The sequence below is a fragment of the Bubalus bubalis genome, chromosome 19 (assembly GCF_019923935.1).
Source record: "Bubalus bubalis isolate 160015118507 breed Murrah chromosome 19, NDDB_SH_1, whole genome shotgun sequence".
Lineage (NCBI taxonomy): Eukaryota > Metazoa > Chordata > Mammalia > Artiodactyla > Bovidae > Bubalus > Bubalus bubalis.
In genome coordinates this window covers 39,558,385-39,579,881 of record NC_059175.1, presented here as the reverse complement: position 1 = coordinate 39,579,881, position 21,497 = coordinate 39,558,385, and the positions used below count along the sequence as shown (strand labels likewise).

The following is a 21,497-nucleotide window of genomic DNA, read 5'->3' as shown; positions in this document are numbered from 1 at the left end:
CCATTTCCTTCTTCTAAATACTACTCCTCAACAAAAGGAACCAGGGCTCCTTGGAAAAGTGAGTATTGCCAGAGCTGGGACAGAAGAAAATGGAATATGAGCTTGAAGCAGCTTGTGGCACAAGAAGTAAGAAAGTTGTTGGGGACTGAATAATAGACTCCACATATGCTCATGTCTGGGCTTCCCAGGTGGCACGAGTGATAAAGAATCTGCCTGCCCATGCAGAAGGTAGATATAAGAGACCTGGGTTTGATCCCTGGGTTGGGAAGATCCCCTGGAGGAGGGCATGGCAACCTACTCCTGTTTTCTTGCCTGGGAAATCCCACGGACAGAGGAGTTTGGTGGGCTATGGTTCATGGGGTTGCAAAGAGTTGGAAAAACTGAAGGGACTTAGCATGCACGCATGCATACTCACATCCTAAAATCCCCAGGATCTGTGACTGTTGCCTTATATGGCAAAAGGGATTTTGTGGGTATGATTAAATTTAAGGTTTTAAGATGGGGAGCTTATCCTGGATTGTCGAGGTAGGCCCAAAATAATCATACCATCTCTATGAACGAGCCAAGGAGGTCAGAATCTGAGAAGACAAAGTGACGTGACAATGGAAGCAGAGCCTGAGATGTTGTGGGGGTGGTGACAGCCTGTGGAAGTTGGAAGAGGCAAGACACTAGAGCTTCCAGAGGAACCGGCTCTGGCCACACCTTGACTTTAGCCCAGTTGAACTGATTCTGAATCACCAATCTCCAGAACTATAAGAGGATAATTTTGTGTTGTTTTAAACATAGTTTGTGGTAATTTGTTTCAGCAGCAATAGGAATTGAGTACAGAAGTACTCAAAAAATTTTTTTAATGTTTTAAAAAAATTATGTGGACTTCCTTGGGGGTCAAGGAGAAGGGATGAACACAGCTATGACATGTTTAAATTGCAATGAACTCAGTTATAACATATTTAAATTGTGAGAATATAATCTAAAGGGTTTTTTCAAGTCGGAGATAACTGTGCCCTCTCATTGAACTCTCAGTTCAAATGAGAGTTAAGAATGTAAGTAAACGTGGTCATCATTTTAGAAAATATTTTTGTCTTTTCAGATTCTAATTCATTTATTTTGAATCCAACAGGGAAAAAATTATATATATATTATATATATATAGCATATATACACATATATGTATATGTATTTACACACACATATACATATGTGTATGTATAAAAGTGAAAGTGTTAGTTTCTTAGTAATGTCCGACTGTTTGCGACCCCATGAACTATAGCCTGCCAGGCTACTCTATCCATGCAGTTCACCAGGCAAGAATACTGGCGTGAGTTGCCATGCTCTCCTCCAGGGGATCTTCCTGACCCAGGGATCAAACCCGCATCTCCTATATCTCTTGCATTAGCAGGCAGGTTCTTTACCACTAGCGCCACCTGGGAAACCAGGAACTGAAGATTAACTGTACCTACAACAATCAAGATGATGTTGGTCAGATGACTAAAGATGACTGTCAGAGCTGACTGTGCTGTTTCTGCAGGTAACTTTCTCCTTCTGTATATAAAAGCTCTTGCCCCATTGGTTGCCTGGGGTGGGGGTGGGGATGGGCAGTTGCTGGCATCTGAAATAAAGCTAATTTTCCTTTCCACCCCTGGCCTGTTTATTGGTGGCAAGCAGCCAGACTCCCCCACCCCCCATCCTTTCGGTAACGGGTTGACATTTCCTTCTCCAGAGGATCTTCCTGACCTAGGGATCAAACCTGAGTCTCCTGCATGGCAGGCAGAGTCTTTATTGTCTAAGCCCCATGTATGTGTATATATGTGTATATTTACATGTGTGTGTATGTATGTGTATACACATATATATGTGTATGTGTATATATATGTGTGTATGTGTTATATATATATATATGTATGTTTTAACCAGAATTACAGAGAACTCATTCCCTTCCTCCCTCCCTTCCTTCCTTTCCTCCTTCCTTCCTTCCCCATTTTGGTTGCTAGATTGATTAATCCACTCATTTATTTTTACCTCTCACCTGATACTGGGGCCCCAAATCTCCCGGTCATGACATCAAAGAAGTTTCCGATGTTGGTTTCAACACTGCTGAAAATGATCCCACTGTTCTGATTGGTGAAGTGAGTTGCCAGGGAAGCCATGAACGCAATCTAAGGAAAGAGTTAGAGGTTAAGTAAAAGGCAATTTATCTTAGAGAAACAAGGTTTCAGAACAAGTATTATTTCAACAATATTTGTAACAGCAAGAGTGGGAATAATATGAATATTAATCTATGGAGAAAAATTGAATCATGGTAATTTTTAACATTTTAATGCTATGCAGCCACTGGAATGACAGTATATATCAATAGTTGTGAGCATGGGTTTCAGTGAACATTAGACTTTAAAAGGCTTTTTGAGATATTAAAATTCTATTAGCAAATAATACTGGAAAATTTTGACGAAATCTTCTATGTACAGTTATTAAATGCCCATTGGCATATACTAAAGGATCTGAAAAGTCCTTCAGCCAAACAACTTTTTAATTTTATTTACCCTGTGTTTTTTCCATAAAAGACACCTGTGACATTATGATTTATGATAAATATATATTTTATATTTGTCCCTCAGTTTTGACAGAGACCTCCTAAAATCCTCAGAATTTCCTAAGTGTTAAGGGCAATCAAGGTGTGTTTTGTTATGTTAATGAGGTACCTTTGGAAAAGCCCCTCAGGAGGGTCTGGTTGCCTGTAGAGCCAACTGAAAGTTTTGAACTCTCAGTGCCTCCTGATGAAAGTGAAAGAGGAGAGTGAAAAAGTTGGCTTAAAACTCAACAGTCAGAAAACTAAGATCAGGGCATCTGGTCCCATCACTTCATGGCAAATAGATGGGGAAACAGTGGAAACAGTGAGAGATTTTATTTTCTTGGGCTCCAACATCACTGCAGATGCTGACTGCAGCCATGAAATTAAAGGACACTTGCTCCTTGGAAGAAAAGTTATGACAAACCTAGATAGCATATTAAAAAGCAGAGACATTACTTTGCCAACAAAGGTCTGTCTAGTCAAAGCTATGGTTTTTCCAGTAGTCATGTATGGATGTGAGAGTTGGACTATAAAGAAAGCTGAGAGCTGAAGAATTAATGCTTTTGAACTGTGGTGTTGGAGACAACTCTTGAGAGTCCCTTGGACTGCAAGGAGATCCAACTAGTCCATCCTAAAGGAAATCAGTCCTGAATATTCATTGGAAAGACTGATGCTGAAGCTGAAACTCCAATACTTTGGCCACCTGATGTGAAGAACTGACTCATGGAAAAGACCCTGATGCCGGGAAAGATTGAAGACAGGACGGAGAAGGGGACGACAGAAGATGAGATGGTTGGATGGCATAACCACCTCAATGGACATGATTTTGAGTAAGCTCTGGGAGTTGGTGATGGACAGGGAAGCCTGGCGTGCTGCAGTCCTTGGGGTCGCAAAGAGTCGGACATGACTGAGTGACTGAACTGAACTGAGCTGTGCCTCCCATCCCCCATACCTCTCTGCTCCCAGCCCTTCCCTGACAGATCTCTGCAGAGAAGACAGGGCCTGGACAGAGAATCCAGTAGCTAGTGATTTAATCATTTATGCCTGAATAATGAAGCCTCCATAAAAACCCAAAAGACAAGTTTTGGAGAGTTTCCAGGTTGGTGAACACATGGAGATTTGGGGAGAGTGCCTCTCAGCCCCCTTTCTCCACACCTTGCCTTATGCATCTCTTCTATCTGGCTGCTCTTCAGTTATATCCTTTTATAATAAATTGGTGAGAAAGTAAGTAAAATGTTTCTCTGAGTTCTTCTATGAGCCTCTTTAGTACATTAATCAAACCCAATGAGGGGCTCATTTGGAACCTTTGATCTATAGCCAGACAAGCACAGGTGACAACCTGAACTTGGATTGGTGCCTAAAGTAGGGGAAGGGTGGAGCAGTCTCAAAGGGCTGAGCTCTTAAGGGTCAGAATTGAGCTAAACTGTAAGACATCGGCTTCCCAGGTGGCACTAGTGGTAAAGTATCCACTTGCCAATGCAGGAGACGTGGGTTCAATCCCTAAGTCAGGAAGATCCCCTGGAGAAGGGAATGGCAACCCACTCCAGTATTCTTGCCTGGAGAATCCCATAGACAGAAGAGCCTGGTGGGCTACAGTCCATGGGGTCACAAAGAGTCACGACTGAGTGACAGCACACACACACACATAGGACATCTAGGTGGTGTTGGGAAAGTGCTCAGTGATGTGGAAATAACCCACGCGTGGAAATTGGGCCACCACTGGAGAGTCACATTTGAAAGTCAATGCCAATCCCTTGTCCAAAGGAGTCATTGAAACTGAGTGTGAATTAAATCAATAATTTCTTTTAAAAAAATAAAATTATTATTTCTAGGCTGTGCTGGTTCTTCGTTGCTGCATGTTCTTTTCTCTAGAGCCAAGGATTGGGGTGCACTCTAGTGTGGTGCGTGGGCTTCACATTGCACTGTCTTCTCTTGTTGCAGAGTACGGGCTCTTGGGCGCACAGGCTTCAGCAGTTGCAAAAGGGGGCTTGGTAGTTGCAGCATGGGCTCTACAATGCTGGCTCAGTAGTTGTGGAACACAGGCTTAGTTACTCCATCACATGTAGGATCTTCCCAGGCCAGGGATCAAATCTTTGTCTCCTGCATTGGCAGGCAGAATTTTTTATCACTGAGCCACCAGAGAAACCCCTAGATCAGTAAGTTCTTTCATTTGGGAGGTTATCTTCTTGAATGAATGGAAGTTTTAAGTGAGAAGAGGGAGAGAAGAAAGAGCAAATAACATGAAGTTCTGGAAGACTTGGGGCAGAGTGGGAAGGCAAGCCTGGGAGAATCAACACAGAAAGATTTGGGCAGTCAGAAGGACCACATGAGGGCACTGGATGCAGAAAGACGAAGAAGGGGTGGCGTCAGATGAAAGATTTAGGAATGGGGATCAAGGGGCCAGAAGTTACCCTCCTTTACAATCTGCCTAAGACCAATCTTCTATCCTCTTTAAGGCTTCCTTCAAAATGTGTGACTGTAGTTCTCCCAAATGATCATATTATGGTTTTAGGGTTAAGAAGCGGACAGAGCAAAGGTAACAGTTGCCAAGGTGTTCTCCCTTAAACTGGCTACTACAGGGCCCCTTAACTAGAATATAACCATTCACACATTTGGGTTAATTTCTAGCCCTGAGAATGTTTATCATCCATCTTATTAGGTACCTATAACCTGGACAGGGAAGCCTGGTGTGCAGCAGTCCATGGGGTCACAAAGAGTCAGATACAACCCAGCAACTGAATAACACTAACAATAACCTGGGCAGCTGTATCTGTCTCCTTTTCTTTCTAAATTTATACTGGCACCCAGACCCCAGGTTATTAAAATTAAACAGCATTCATTAAAAAGTTATGAAAACACAAACACTGGTTGAATAACACACAGGACATCTTAGTTCACCCTTTAAAAAAAAACCTGAGATCCAGAAAAATGATGGAATTTATCCAAGGGTAATCAACTACCACATGTGCTCAAATAAAGGGCAGTTTTCCCCCCACTGATCTTTCAGATAGTTACTGTACTTTCTAGTTCTTTAAAAGTTTCTCGTGTTATAGTATTGTCCATGAAAACATTAATAATCTATGAAAGAAACTGGAAAGTTGTATTAGAGCCAACCTGAGGATTCTAACCCAGGAGACAGTCTTTCAGAAAGCCGTGAGGACTGTTGTGAAGAGGTAAGGGGGTCGGGGGAGAGACCAGCGTGTACGTGGTTTTGGGGAAGGAGTGCATGCTGTCACACGTGCATCTCAGTAGGTGACTGCTATTCTCGAGGACCAGACGTCTTAGTCACTAGTTTCAGTGCTTTTTTCTAAGTGTGGGAAGATCCAGGAAACTGGGTCCATGAGATTCTCTCCTGAAAAGGTTTAACTGTCTGATGGCCAATTCTGCCAGTTTTCCCAGAGCACAAAGTACTTGATCCTGATCTTCACCTTGAATTCCTCTCAGGGTATATTGTAGGTCGGCGACTGCAGTGGCTAACGACTTGGTTCTTATAGAACTGGCTGGTGGGCAACACTCTTTATTTTACAATCCTTTCCCTTTTGCCCTTAATTTCAACCACGGTCTGGGAGGCATTTTGTGACCAACTGTCCCATTGCCCTAGGGATGATCATTCCAAGGCCAAGCCAAGATTTCCTTGATAAGACACTCCATGTACTGTTACTGGATGAGGCCCACTTAACAGTAGCCAACAGCCTCTGGACCACCTGCCTTACTAGTCTGTAATGGTCCAAGAAATGGTTCCTCCTTGTTGCTTCTTTCCCTATCTATTACAATCATTGATCTTACAGAACTGTTTATTTGGTCAATTGTTTCAAGTTCCCTGCTGCTGCTGCTGCTAAGTCGCTTCAGTCGTGTCCGACTCTGTGTGACCCCAGAGACGGCAGCCCACCAGGCTCCCCCATCCCTAGTCATCACTATTTTTATCAGAGACTCAGTCACTGGCTGGTAATGCAAGAAACAATAATCTTGTAAAATAGGCAGAATACAAGTAATATCGCTAGTAACATTAATAAGGTTGTAAGTAAGTAGTTATCTTCTAAGTGTTATCTTCTAAGGAGTTACATGTCTGCTGTCAAAAGAAGAGATTGAGCTTTATGGTCGAGTAGGTATTTCTGCCACTGGCGTGGTCTGGTTAATGCATAATGCAGACGTACAGTGCACACTAGAGGGGAGAGAGAAGGCCCAAATGGGCAGAGAAAATATTATGTATAAATTTTCCTTGACTTGCTTTAAAATATGTTTTATTTCATCAGTATATTCTCTCAATTACTTAATTTTAATCATAAGTTACTATTTCAGGAAGACATTTCAGCCAGAAACAAGCAATATAAAATGCTAGATTTCAGTGTTGATAGGTGTTTCTTGGAGGAATCTATTTTAAAAATATTAACCAAATAAATAAATAAATAAGCAACTCAGACTTAGTAATTTTATTGGTGTGACCTAATCTCACATTTGCAAGTTTTAGGTGTTACTGACAATGAGAATTTCGGAAGATCACTTAAAAGAGAAGTAACAGATAAATGGGTAGTTGGGCTTGAGATTAAAATGTCCAATGATAGCCTCATAAATGAATTTTAAAAACTTTAAGTTGAAGGGAATATGGTCTGGTCTGGAAATATGTAGGTGAAGGGCTCAGAATGTCTTTAGTGATAAAGAAGATACTGATGAGAAAATTTAAATAAAAGTTAATGGCACAATGGCAGTTAATGGCTGATTTGATAGACAGCAGTATTTGTGCATTAATATCTATCTGTGTGACCTAAACATGCAAATGTAACAAAACTGATAAATAAATGGGATGGCCAAGTGTCTAATAATATTTCATGCATCTAAAAGTTTATATATTCAAGTTGCCAGAAACCTTTTTATTGCACATATGTTTTCATTTGGAAAATGGAAATTAGCTGATGTTCAGGGTTACTCTGTATTTGGTCTAAAGAGGGTGCTGAATTTCACCCTTCGTACATTTCTCTTCTCCCTAAGAATGATTTCAAAGCACTTTGACAGCATTGGTCTTAGGCAAATATCCTGGGGTGAAAAAAGTGAGATGAACACATTCAGACAGGGTTTGTTTACTCAACACTGAGGATGAAAAAACACTCAAGCCTTCTGACTCCTGGACCCTAAGGGTCACTTGGAGACATGCCAAGATGGTTTACCTGCAGTTCTGGTGGAATCCCTGGGTAGCCCTTCTCTCCTTTGGGGCCATGCTGCCCACGCTCCCCTCGTGGTCCCAGGTCACCTTTGTCTCCTTTCTCACCTTTGGCCCCTTCGTGGCCAGTGGCTCCATTATTGCCATTGTTCCCATGGTTTCCTTAAACAACCAGACATCATCACATGAGAAAGCCTAGTCACTCATACTCACTGTCTATTTCTATAGAAACATAGTTCCTTTCTTCAATAATACAGATTCAATGGCATAAGGGGACCATTTGAAACAAACCTAAACACAGCCATGAGGTCATCATGGAATAGGATCTCTCTTAAATGGAACAATGAAAACAGACTTATATACTCTTAAGTCTCCAGATTCTAAAGCCTATTTTTCCTATAAAGCAAGACCTGGAAGAATAGTTGCATAGAAGACTGATTATCAAAGGATCCTTTATAATAGCAAAGATTAGAAACCACCTAAATGTCCATCAATACTGAAAGGGTAAAATTTTAAAATGATAGGGAATTCACTGGTGGTCTAGTGCTTAAAACTCTGTGTTTTCACTGTAGGGGGCATGAGTTCTATCCCTGGCCAGGGAACTATAATCCTGCAAGCTGCATGGCACAGCCAAAATAATAATAATAATAAAGGATTTGTAAACAGAATTGTTTAAAAATGGTATATATATATCCCAGTAAATAATGTTATATAGTCACAAAAAAAATAATGATGAAGAAAAATATTAAATAACATATGTTTTAGATAAAAGAGGCTACAAATCAACAGGGTTCCCATGATACTACGTATAGGTATGTATATTACATATACATATATATATATATACATGCTTTATCCAAAGGGGGAAAAGACTATAACAAATTACATAAAAATATTTTACAGTGGTTCATTTTGCCTGGGAAATCCCATGGACAGAAGAGCCTGGCAGGCTACAGTCCATGGGGTCGCAAAGAGTCGGACACGACTTAGCGACCAAACAATAGCAATCTTTTTTCTAAGTGGATGGAACACAAGTGATTTTTGTATTATCCTATATAACTTTCTGCATTTTTAAAAATTTCTACAATAATATGTACCACTTTTATAACTGAAGGAAAAGTAAATCATTGATGAAAATTATAACAATAATCTTGAAAGCAAGATTTGGATAATGATTTCAACGCTTTACTCAGAGGGAATTTCTATACCTCTTCCTTTATTTTTATACTTGTTGAATTCCAGGCCCTTCTGCCATTTATGTTGTGTGCCACCTTTGGTCGGGTTTCATAACAAGCATTGCAGCTCTTCCATACTGATGAACTTTGACTGTATTTGCAGGTTAATGTGCTGATGACAAAACTGTTTCTGATGAGAAACATGAGGTCAAAGCCAGTCCATCCTCTGGCCTCAGCAGATTGTAGACCTAAGAAGATTTTAGGAGGGTCTGAATGTTCCCTACCCCTAATGACTGCACCTGCTGCCTGCTGCCCATGATGGTCAGTGACATAGGTTCCAAGCTACTAATCATAAAGTCTAACAGAGCACTTGCTCGTTCTATATTTGGTTTTGTTTGAGAAGCCTCTCAAAGGTATTAAGAAAAATTAAGTCTTATTGTTTTTTAACTACTAACATCAATGGGAGTAAGAGAAGAGTAAGGGGACTTTTGCCAAACCTTGAGAAAAGGTTGCACTCCCAGGAATTGACCTGGAGACTACAGAGTCACATAGGCCCTCAGATTTTGGAGGTCGTGGACAGAGGGGACCTGGCTGCCCTCTCCTTGCCTGACCCAGGAGGCTAGCGAGTTCCCCAAATGATCCATGCCTGGGGCCCCACTCAGTAGAGTAGATTTGGCTGAGCGGTGGCTCTAGAGGGTTCCAGTGGAGCTCGACAGCACACCCTGTGCCGCCATATGGTGCTCTAGCCCAAAAATGTTCCCATGAGTCCAAGAGAAGTACAAGGGTCAACTGAGAGATAGCTGAGCATGGAGCGCCTAGAGGCTAGAGGAAGACAAACTCAGCTAGACCTAGAATCAAACAGAAGGATGTGTCATTCAGTGAAAAGGACTGTGAAGATGACTATAACCCAGACCAGCAATCTCTCCTCCCCATTCTCACTTCCCAAATCCCCAGAAGGCTAGATCTAGAGTGCCCTATGGAGCACACAGTGGCAGAAACACTGAAACAAAAGTATGAACCTGTTAAGCTCCAGTGATTCCACACTCCACGCTGGTGAAGGGCCTCCTGGCATGTAGGCTGAGGTCCCAGTATGCCTAATGCCTGTGGGATTCTGTGCATGGTATGGATAATAAATACTACATCTTATATACTTCTACCTCATGAACTCAGTAAACTCAGTTGCCTACCCCACTCTCTTTTGGATTTTCCATGCGCAAGCTCTGGATCATACACAAGTGATCCCAGATCACTGAGGTTCACCCCTGGCTCCTGATTTGGTATGGTCTGCAAGTAGACTGGAAATAACGCATCTCTCTCATCCTTACCTGGAATGCCAGGGGGACCGGGAGGTCCAGGGGGGCCTTGGTAGCCTCGGAAGCTGTAGTCTCCATGGCAACACTTGCTGCAGTCTGGGGGCAGTCCTCCGGTTTGTGGAGACTTAAAAAAAAAGACATAAAAAGAAACTTCAAAGAAAGGTACATGTGAGTAATTAGAACTTTTGAATTTCCTCTGGCTTTGGTGCCTATGTAAGTTTAATTCCAAACAACCCACAACAACATCAGAAAAGAAGGTGTGGGGTGGGTATGTCAATGGCAAAGGAGTCAGGGAATAGCTCAGGTGAGGTGATGATCAGAAGGCAAAGAGTGGGTAGAAGAACAGGCTCCTTGGAAAGTGGGAGTGGGAGTGGAGGATTGGGGCAGTGTTTCAAGAAAGTATGTTCCAGAAGCTATGGGAAAAGAGAAATCTCCTTCAGAAGTAGACTTGGAAACATTCCTTTTCTTTTCCAACTGTCTATAGTCTCAGACATAGCTAGACTGAGTAGATGACCCACAAATGATAAAATTACGAGCATCAAATACAGTAATTAAGACTATGTATATTCATGATACTACTATGTTAAAAGTTCTTAGAAATTCTAAATTGCAACTCTAGTTTTTCCCACAGTCACAGCACACAAAAATTACCTTAGAAAATTAAGATTCATGACTCCAAAAAGTTATTATTAATTACTTACAACTTGAAACAATTTCACTTTTTTAAACTTCTGCCTTTAACACACAGGTCTGTTTCATATTCCACTTGAAAATTTAAGCAATTATTGTATTGTTTGAGTCAGGATTGAATGTCCATTGAGTCAGTGATGCCATTCAACCATCTCATCCTCTGTCATCCCCTTCACTTCCTGCCTTCAATCTTTCCCACCATCAGGGTCTTTTCCATGAGTCAGTTATTCGCATCAGGCAGCCAAAGTATTGGAGCCTCAGCATCAGTCTTTCCAATGAATATTCAGGGTTGACTTCCTTTAGGATTGACTGGTTGGATCTCCTTGCAGTCCAAGGGACTCTCAAGGGTCTTCTCCAATACTATAGTTCAAAAGAATCAATTCTTTGGTGCTCAGCTTTCTTTATGGTCCACCTCTCACATCCATACATGACTACTGGAAAAACCATAGCTTTGACTAGACGGACCTTTGTTGGCAAAGTAATGTCTCTGCTCTTTAATATGCTGTCTAGGTTTGTCATAGCTTTTCTTTTTTTTTTTTTTTTTTGTGTGCTTTATTATTTTTATTTTTTGAAATTAAATCTTCCTAAAGCAGTACTGTTTACAAGTTGGCCAGAAGGGCCTGGAGCATATGTGTGTCCATGTGCATGTGTGTGTGCACTGCCCCAGGCATGCCCTGTGACTCCTGGGGAGGGAGGTGTTGAGCTCTGCACCTGGACTGAGGAGCCAGAGGAGAGCAGGTGGGGCTCCTGTCGTGGAGCTTGTCTTCCTCCTTGCATGTGGTCTGCTGCATCGGCATCCTCCTTTTCCCTTTTATAACGCTTTCCTTCCAGCGTTTACATTTTTAAACTCTGGATCCTCAAACCCACTGGCTGAAGGTGCTGAAGCTCCAATGGGAGCCGGGTTGCTTGTGAGCAGCGGGCGGAGGCTGGGATCTGGGGTCCACGTCCTCCATGGCAGGAGGAGTGAGGTGGGGCCGGGCGCAGTGCTCAGTGGTGACCCAGGCGGCTTTGCCTTTGAGCGGGGCTTTCTCTGTGCCAAGCCCTTGCTGGTTCTGGTTGGTGGGTCTCCGGCACTCTTAATGTGCTATTGAATGTCATGACTTCTGATCACTTGGCGAAAGCCACTCAAGGTTTCTTGAGGAAAACACCAGAATTAAAGAATGCTGATTTATGTTCTCTGTGGTAAATGGTAGCAGTCTGGGCCCGCAAAAGCCGGGTTGGTCTCAGGGTGCCTCCGGGACGTCAGCACCACCGCCTGTGTCTGGTGTCAGATGCGGCACTGGTGTGTCCTGCGGGGCCTCCCAGTGCACGGGGCACACGCTCATGGGAGACCACGCGGCTGAAGTGTGACCCACGGTCAGAGCGCGTGCTGCCGCCGCCCACCCACGGTAGGCTGACACCTCCTCGCCCACTGAGTCTGGAAGGGCTGGGTCCTTTGCCAGCTCCAAAGGGACAGACAGCAGCTCACTGTTTTCCTGGGCCTCCTGTTTCTCCTGATGTCTTAGTTGTCCATTTCCTCAGACTAAAAGTGCTTCTTTGTGCCTCCTTGACGGAGGTTGGCATGTTCTGGATTCCGCCCCTCACCCCTCCTCAGTGCTGAGGTGAGACGTGGCCCCTTTCCTGCCCGAGGCCCCTGTGCTCTCCCCTCACCTGCGTCTGTGCCTGTCATCAGGGGAGGCGCAGAGCTCGGCTCTGGGAAGAGCATGCTCTGCTGGAAGCAGTGTCGGGAGAACTCACTGGAGGTGAAGTGCAGTGAGGACTGAAGACTCCGTCCACACGGTAACTCCTGCCCTCCGCTCAGGAGGGCTCCCTCCAGACCACCAGCCTTGTCTGACAGCAGCCCGAGACCCAGTGGGAGCAGCTGGTGAACTTGCCGAGAATGAAAGTGGCTCCGGGGCTGTGACCCCAGAGGCAGCTCAGCCGTGCACGCTGGGTCCTCAGGAGCCCATGTGCACAGCAAGCCCGCCTCCAGACTTCCAGCGACTGAGCATCTTCTGTTTTCTGTAACCATCACTTAATTCAAGTAATCATGCATGCCCCTCTCTGTCCACAAGGATCTTGACCTAAGAGGCACCAGCTGCTCGGACAGGCCGAGTCAGGCGGCTGGGACACACTCGGGGTCGGGACGTCCACACGAGAGACAGACGTGGGGAGAAGAGCCACACCAGGTATATTGCTTCGTGATCGACAGTATCTGTCACTTGGTCTAGAAAGTGAAGTGAAGTCAAGTCCCTCAGTCGTGTCCGACTCTTTGCGACCCCATGGACTGTAGCCTACCAGGCTCCTCCCTCCATGGGATTCTCCAGGCAAGAATACTAGAGTGGGTTGCCATTTCCTTCTCCATGTCATAGCTTTTCTTCCAAGAAGCAAGCATCTTTTAATTTCATGCCTGCAGTCACCATCTGCAGTAATTTTGGAACCCAAAATGATAAAGTCTGTCACTGTTTCCATTGTTTCCCCATTTCTATTTGCCTTGAAGTGATGGGACCGGATGCCATGATCTTTGTTTTCTGAATGTTGAGTTTTAAGCCAGCTTTTCACTGCCCTCTTTCACTTTCATCAAGAGGCTCTTTAGTTCTTCTTCGCTTTCTGCCATAAAGGTGGTGTAATCTGCATATCTGAGGTTATTGATATTTCTCCCTGCAATCTTGATTCTAGTTTGTGCTTCATTCAGCCTGGCATTTCATATTATGTACTCTGCATATAAGTTAAATAATCAGGGTGACAATATACAGCCTTGACGTACTCCTTTCCTGATTTGGAACCAGTCTGTTGTTCCATGTCCAGTTCTGTTTCTTCATGACCTGCACACAGATTTCTCAGGAGGCAGCTAAGGTGGTCTGGTATTCCCATCTCTTGAAGAATTTTCCACAGTTTGTTGTGATCAACACAGTTAAAGGCTTTGGTGTAGTCAATGAAACAGAAGTAGATGTTTTTCTGGAACTCTCTTGCTTTTTCTATGATCCAACAGATGTTGGCAATTTGATCTCTGGTTCCTCTGCCTTTTCTAAATCCAGCTTGAGCATCTGAAAGTTCTCGGTTCACGTACTGTTGAAGCCTTGCTTAATAGAATATTAAATGTATTCAGATATGACTCTGAGTTCAACACTTACTTATCTATCATAAATGTCTAAAATTTGGGCTTACTGTCAAGGAGGTAGAGATTTGGCAGAAGTTGAATGGCAAAAGAGTTAGAGTCATTCATAAAACTTTGAGTCTCTTCTAAATGGGCAACTTTTAATTATAGATAGCATACAAAAAACTTGTGGAAACTTTCCTTGACACCAATTAAAAATCAAAGTTTTTTTGAAAATAGCATATTGTTGCTAAGGGATTCATTTTTTAAAGGGAAGGGATGGGGTGAGAGAGGAAGGAAGGAAGAGAGAGAAATGAAGAAAAGGAGGGAGGAAGAAGTCATTTAAAATTCAAGTTTTCTCTGCCATTAGAAATCCAAGCAGAACAATGTATCAGTGCTTCATGTTGTTGCACCTCTAGACATTCATAGCACAGCAAATTCTACTCAATACTCTGTAATAGCCTGTATGGGAAAAGAATCTAAAAAAGAATGGATAGAACATCCCTTGTGGTCCAGTGGTTAAGAATCTGCCTGCCAATGCAAGAGACCAGTTTGATCCCTGGTCGGGGGAGAGTCCATGTGCTGTGGGTCAGCTGAGCCTGTGTGCCACAACCACTGAGCCCATGTGCCCTAGAGATGATGCTCTGCAACAAGAGAAACCACCACAGTGAGAAGCCCAAACACCACAACTAGGGAGTAGGCCCCGCTCACAGCAACTAGCTGAAGCCCAGGCACGGCAATGAAGACCAGTGGAACCAGAATAAAATGAATAAATAAATAACTTTTTAAGAAAGAGTGTATGTGTGCTAAGTTGCTTCAGTTATGGCCTACTCTTTGCAACCCTACGAGCCTTCCAGGCTCCTCTGACCTTTGGATTCTCCAGGCAAGAATATTGGAGTGGGTTGCCATTTCGTCCTCCAGGGGACTTTCCCAACCCAGGGATTGAACCAGAGCCTCATATGTCTCTTGTATTAGTAGGCAGGTTCTTTAGCATTATCACCACCTGGAAACCCATGTATATATATATGCATGTATAACTGATTTACTTTGCTGTACACCTGAAAGTAACACAACATTGCAAATCAACTATACTCTGATAAACATTATTTTTAAAAACTAAATTTGCATAAACAAAACACAAAACAAGCTAGAATGTTTTCCCTGACTCTTATTTCATTTTTATTTAAACAGGTTCCCACCTAGTTATAATATTAAGAAACAAATGCCTCATCTGTAGTCCAGCAAAAGCTGCAACAGCTGAGAGGCCAGACTCAAGGTTTCAGGAGCTAGGATTTGGACCAATCTCCTGGTCTAGTCTTCAGTCCCTCAGACCCAACCCTGGACAGGTATGGGAGTCTACGAAAACCTTCTACGAAGCTGGTGGAGGAAAAGAAAATTAGCCAAAGCAATTGGTTGGAGACAAGGGATTTCAGACACTTGGGAAGTCAGACACTGCAGACTGCCTCACCTTCTAATCCAAAGATGAAATCCGAGGAGTAAGTATTCTGTAATTTCCTGGTATAATTTTGCTAATATGAAATACAGATTTTTAAGCTCCAAGAAATTCTAAGCTCTGCCAATAATGAATTTAAGGGAAGGAGACGGGTGGGGATGAGGGAAAATCCTGAAGTGGAACCATTTATTTAAAAATAGAATTGAAAAACTGAGACGACCAAGAATGTCAGAAAGAGAACTGGACTGGAACCAGAACTCCCATTACAGGTCTGTGTGACTTTCATGAAGTCATTTTCTCCCAGACATCATTTTTCTTGTCCACTAAATTAGAGGACAGGGTAAAAATGGTCATGAAATTTCCTTCCAGCTCTATAACACAAACAATGATACTGAAATCTTTCCCAAAGCCTCAGATGGTGACTTAGAAAGCTTTTGTTTTGAAGGCTAGTGTCTGGGCACAGGAAATTAGCTCCAGGAGATGAGGTGCACACCCAAGCACTTTGAGAGCACGGTTGTTTAGTCGCTAAGTTGCGTCTGACTCTTTTACGACTCCATGGACTGTAGCCTGCCAGGCTCCTCTGTCGGTGGGATTTCCCAGGCAAGAATACTGGAGTGGGTTGCCATTTCTCAAGGGGATCTTCCCGACCCAGGGATTGAATCCGTGTCTCCTGCATCCCCTGCATTGCTAGGCAGATTCTTTACTACTGAGCCATCAGGGAAGTTGAGAGCACAGAGCTGCCACCAAAACAGGGAGAGATTTCTGGTCACTATGTGGGCCCCCTCCTAAGAACCCTCTTGCAACATTTCACAACACGGTCCTCCCTCTGGCCTGGTCTTTGAAAAATCAATCAAATGGAACAATGTCTGTAAGCCTTAGAACAAGTTGGACAGGATGTGTTAGTTGAGAAGTTTTCTCCCAGGCAAGGGAGATTCACATACTAGGTAGTTCTGCAGGTCACCTTGCTATTGACTCTTTTCCCAAAATTAGGTCAAATTTGAGCACGAAGATCATGCAAATGTGTGGTATGGGAGGAAGAAAGTCCCTAAGACAGGTTTCATCTATTCTGTAGGTGGAGGCCTAGGGGCAGCTACCGAGAATGAAGCTCTACTATTGGGAAATGACTTCAGGAAAAAGGGTCCACGGCTCCTTCTGTGGAAAGGGAAAAGAGAAGATAAAGAAAGTGAAGGGAAGTGGAGGAGGGAGAGACAGGCGCCTAGGAAGAGCAGGGAAGGTTGATAAAGGTGGAAATGGTGAAGAGCTGCAGAGAAGAAAATGCCAGGAAAAGGGAGAGCAGGTCTCCCTGGGAGAGTGGTTCCCCACCTCTACACATCTTTGCACAAACCCTATGGCCAGAGTCCTCTTTTTAGAACACAACCCTGACTTCACTGCCCTGCTATGCACGAACAAAACTTCTGCTTGCAAAATAAGGTCTAAGCTTTTAACCGGTCAACAGAATCCATCAAACGGCACTAAAATCATGGGTGTCTTCCTCCCACAGCCCAGGCACGCCACCGACACCCACTCCTCCAGGCTCTCTCAAGGCTTTTCCTGTCACACAAATTTATTTTATCTTTTCTGTGAATAGCCATCCTTTTTGTCTCATCCTTTGAGATTCAACTCAACAGGCACCCAACAGTCTTTCCTCCCAACAGTCTTTTGTGTGTGAACTTTATCACATGGTATTGAATTATCTGTTAATTTATCCCCACGAGAGCCCTTCAGAACTGTTCAGCAATAGAAGCTTGAGCGTATCTATCCCCATCCTAAAATGTGACTCACAGGAGAAGCACAGGGAAAAGATTGGTGAAGGAAAAAAAAGATTAGTAAAGGAATGAATGAGGATTAAGAGAAGAGGCGGGAAGTGGGGGGAGTGAGGAAAGAAGGAAGCACACAGAAAAATCCTAAATTCAACATGGGGCTCCATATCCATGGGCAGAGAATTGTACTAAAACTTCTAGAGTATCAGTGGCTAAATCTCCACAGTGACTCCTGTTGGGGGCTGATTTGGAAATACTGCAGGAATCCAAGGGAGTTTAAAAGCACCCCCCTTCAAAAGAAAAAAAACAAAAGGAAACCCCAAAGTGGCTTCTTACCCACCTCATCTGATTTTAATATGCTAGATGCCTAGGGCCACTAGCAGGCAGCGTGGAACAGAAGTGTAATTTGAATTTCAGTGGCCTGCTGGGTGCCAAGAAGTAATGACCCATGACAGCCCCCATCTGCCTTCTGCTGCCCCTGGGGGCTCACACTGCCATGCCAAGAAGGATCCAGCAGAGAGCCCATTTACTGAAGCAGAAAGTCCAGATCAAGGCTCAGACAAAAGCACAGATATCTTCACCACTGATAAACACAAATCAGTATTAATCACTCTTCAGCCAAAAGACTATCAGATGAAAGGATAATCTCTAAAAGTGGCCTTCAGAAAACAGGAGTGGGGACTTCCCTGGTGGACCAGTGGTTAGGGCTTCTCACTTCCACTGCAGGGGACACAGATTCGTCCCTGGTTGGGGAACTAAGATCTCACTTGCCACACAGCATGGCCAAAAAAAATAAATAAACAAACAGGATTGTGTATAGAGTTTATCTTTTCTCCCGCAGCTCCACCAATTCAACCAGGCCCCACAGAACAGTTTGAACAACTATATCTGTGGTCAAGTTAGAAGTCCAGGTTTGTCTCGGATCCACAACTGCTTCTGCCTGTGATCTTGGTGTGATCATTCTACCGGTCTCAACCCACACGTTCAGTTTGTGGTTGGAAAGGCTGAGATTTCAGCTGCATGGATGTTTTCAGGGCCTATCCAATGCATGTGTGTGTACATGCTCAATCGCTTTGCATGCTCAGTCACTTCAGCCGTGTCCCACTCTGTGACCCCATGGACTGTAGCCCACCAGACTCCTCTGTTCATGGGATTCTCTTGGCCAGAAAACTGGAGTGGGTTGCCATTCCCTTCTCCAGGGGATCTTCCCAACCCAGGAATTGAACTGGGGTCTCACACATTTCAGGCAGGTTCTTTACCAGCTGAGCTACCAGAAGCAGTTAATTCTTATAGTAAAATTTATCTGTTCAAAAATCATATAATTCAGAGTAACTCTCCTTGCCCCCTCATCTGATTTCATCATGCTGATTCCTGGAAGGCAAATCAAAATCTTATTCTTCCTTATGTTGTACACCTGAGACTAATATCATGTTATATATACTTCAATTAAATTTTTTAAACTAAAAATAATAGACATTTAAAAACCTGTTTCTTCCTGTTCTTAATGTTTTCAATGAAATTGAGTTTCATCAATTTGCTATTCACTACACTAAAACATGAACTCACTCCCACACCACCCTGAAAGAGTTAAAGATGCCTCCTTAGATGCTGAGCTTATACTCAGCATTTTACACAAATCCTCTGATTATTAGGCATTGGGTCATACAATAGCATGAGGTCTGCATTTTAAATACAGATATATGTTTTTGTTTTAACTCTTTGGTCCTTTTTAAAACAAAGTGAAAATAGAGTGCTATTAAATTAAATAATCAAGCCTGGCATGAAATGTCACAGTAAACTTACAAATCAAATGAAAAACTCAAAGGGCAGCTTCTCTCTGCCAGGAAGAATTAAGAAAGTCCAATTTATGATCTGTAAATGATTATCTCCAGCAACCCGTCTATCGGCAAAGGTCAGCTCTCCTCCTCCTTTCCACACCAGCAGAGCAAGAAAGAAACAAAATCACAGCAGAGCAGGGCTGATGCTCCACTCGCCTTTCTGATGGGGCGTCTGTGGCTTCTCTTTATCTCAGTACATCAGCGCTACCTCTGCTGAGTGTCTAACGCACACTGCCAGCGCCCCTAGCATCCCACAGCAAGCCAGAGAGACAGACCCGCGAGCAGTTCAGCCAGCTTCTGGAAAGCACTGTTCCCGGGAATCACAGCTGGAAAAAAATAAAATAAAAGAGCAAAGACAACAAAACTCATGAAGCTTTGACAGTAACCCTTAAAAGAGAATTCCGAGTACCTGGCCCCAGAATGGGGTGATCTGGGCTAGGTCATCTACCTCGGGGGGCGGTAGCTCATCCGGCCTCAGGGATTTTAGGTCTGTAGAAGTGTTATTATCCACAGTCCCAGTTCTAGGATGGCTCCGCTCTCTCACTTTCTCCCTTCTGGAGCCGCTACGGCCAGTCTGCTGATGGCTTTGCACTATTCGCGCCACCACTTTATTAGCTCTTCCGCTCACCTCCATGTATTCATCTTGACACAGGCAAAAAGGGAGGAAAAGCAAAGCCAGAAGGTGCCAATAGACGAGCTGCCTCCCCAGCATGGTTCTCAACAGAGCCACAGAGCTTCCCGGGGAAGATGGCTGGGGCTCTGGGCGCCGTGGTCTCCTCGGGCAAGAGCCAGGGGCTGGAGATCAGAGCTGCCTCTAGCCGGGCGGTTTTTATAGTTCAGTGTGTAATAAATAAGGCAGCAGGCAAGCCAGAGGGAGAGCGGTCCTCCTCCGCGGGCAGAAGGAGCCCCATTCATCACTTTCCCATACCACAGGCAAAACGATTTGTGTGCACAGCTCCCAGTTGGTGGGGTTCATAAATGTCACACCTTGGCACGTTTTTTTGTGAAAGTGTGAAGGGAACATACCCAACCAGCTGGAAACAGGCAGCATGTGTCCAGCGGTTTGCTTTTGCGATTAGACATGGAAAGGCTGCGCCTTTGTGGTCTAAGATGTCTTTTGGAAAAAACTCCTCCCGGGCTTGCCAGGAAATTCGGGCTTAACTGCATCAGTTCCATCTGAAATGGCAGTGGGAACGTGTTCAGGGCCATCGAGAGAGCTATGCACTCTCATTATACAGTTCATATTTCCCCCACTTAAAGGAACTCATTTCCCGTTCTGGCTCCAGCAGCAGAAGGTAGTTGGGTGACTCCAGAACACTAAGCTGGATTCAGGTTCAGAGTCTCTGGGTTAAGCAAAAGCATCTCCCCATCGTAGGTTTCATTTCCTTTTCCCTGGAGTTTTCAAAAGCCAGAGTTAGATCAAAGAGGATGAAGTCGCTTCTGGCCAGATGAATATCCGACATCCTGCTTCATATTAAAAGAAAATTGTCTCTGGCTCCTCTTCCTTCTGACACATTCTTGATTAAAATGAAAGAAATGCAAAGATTCCAACCAAACGCCCTCCTCCAAGTAGATCAGGCTAGAGAAAACTGTCATTGCCTTTAGGATGCTTGCCACATTTTAATGAATTCAGCCAAAGAGAAGGTGGACTTTCCTAACTCTTTCTTTTTTTTTTCTCTTGGCCTGATGGGTCTTCCTTGCGGTGAGCTGGCTTCTGGAGTTGTGGCACCAGCTTAGTTGCCCTGCGTCGTGTGGGATCTTAGTTCTCCAACCAGCAATTGAACTCACGTCCTCTTCGTTGTGGATTCTTAACCGCTGGACCACCAGGGAAGTCTCGCTAAGCTCTTTGTGATAATAAAGAGAACTCATATAGTTTTGCCATTAAAAACTGCCTCTATTTCCACATCATTTTATTTAATAGTGCCCATTCACTCACATAACACAAAGTCACTGTCCTCCCCCATGAGAAGAGACCCTGGGACTTAAAGGCAGTGAGTGGCCAGTATGTGTGATGCTAAGAGGACAAGGGCAGCACTGTCAGAAGCCACAGTGAGGGAAGCAAGGCCTGAGGATGAGGTGACAGCCACTGGAGAGAGGGGAGGAGCTGCTCACAGCTGTCCTCCTCACTCACCGAAAGGGGCCTGGGAACCAAAAGCCATCTCTCGCTGCAGGATGCCTCATTCCTGCCTCTGCCAGAACAGCAGCTTCTAGAGCCCACGCTTTGGCATAGAAAGGATTCGGTGTGGAGGATGGAGCGAGAGAGAGAGTCAGTAAAATAAAAGTTCACTGGTTCACAAACACAGGGGTCTTTGGAGTAATGCATCTTCCAAGCAGGCCGCTCCCCCCTGTCAGTTCAGTCACTCAGTCATGTCCGACTCTTTGTGACCCCATGGACTGCAGCACGCCAGGCTTCCCTGTCCATCACCAACTCCTGGAGCTTGCTCAAACTCATGTCCATCTAGTAGGTG

General features: G+C 44.0%; 1 protein-coding gene across 3 annotated transcripts in view; it reads right to left on the bottom strand.

Annotated features, from left to right (window-relative positions):
- C1QTNF3 (C1q and TNF related 3) overlaps positions 1-19,944 on the bottom strand; it is a 32,490-nt gene extending 12,546 nt beyond the window's left edge. The window contains exons 1-4 of one of the 3 annotated variants that reach the window (XM_025270644.3): positions 19,439-19,944; positions 10,225-10,336; positions 7,732-7,886; positions 2,027-2,156 (exon numbers count right to left, since the gene is read on the bottom strand). In XM_025270644.3, the coding sequence (XP_025126429.1) occupies positions 2,027-2,156; positions 7,732-7,886; positions 10,225-10,336; positions 19,439-19,741 (700 nt within the window). In that variant the 5' untranslated portion in view covers positions 19,742-19,944. The remainder of the gene's footprint in view (positions 1-2,026; positions 2,157-7,731; positions 7,887-10,224; positions 10,337-19,438) is intronic. The other 2 variants (XM_025270645.3, XM_025270646.3) reach the window with 2 other exon arrangements.
- Positions 19,945-21,497: the final 1,553 nt, after the last annotated feature.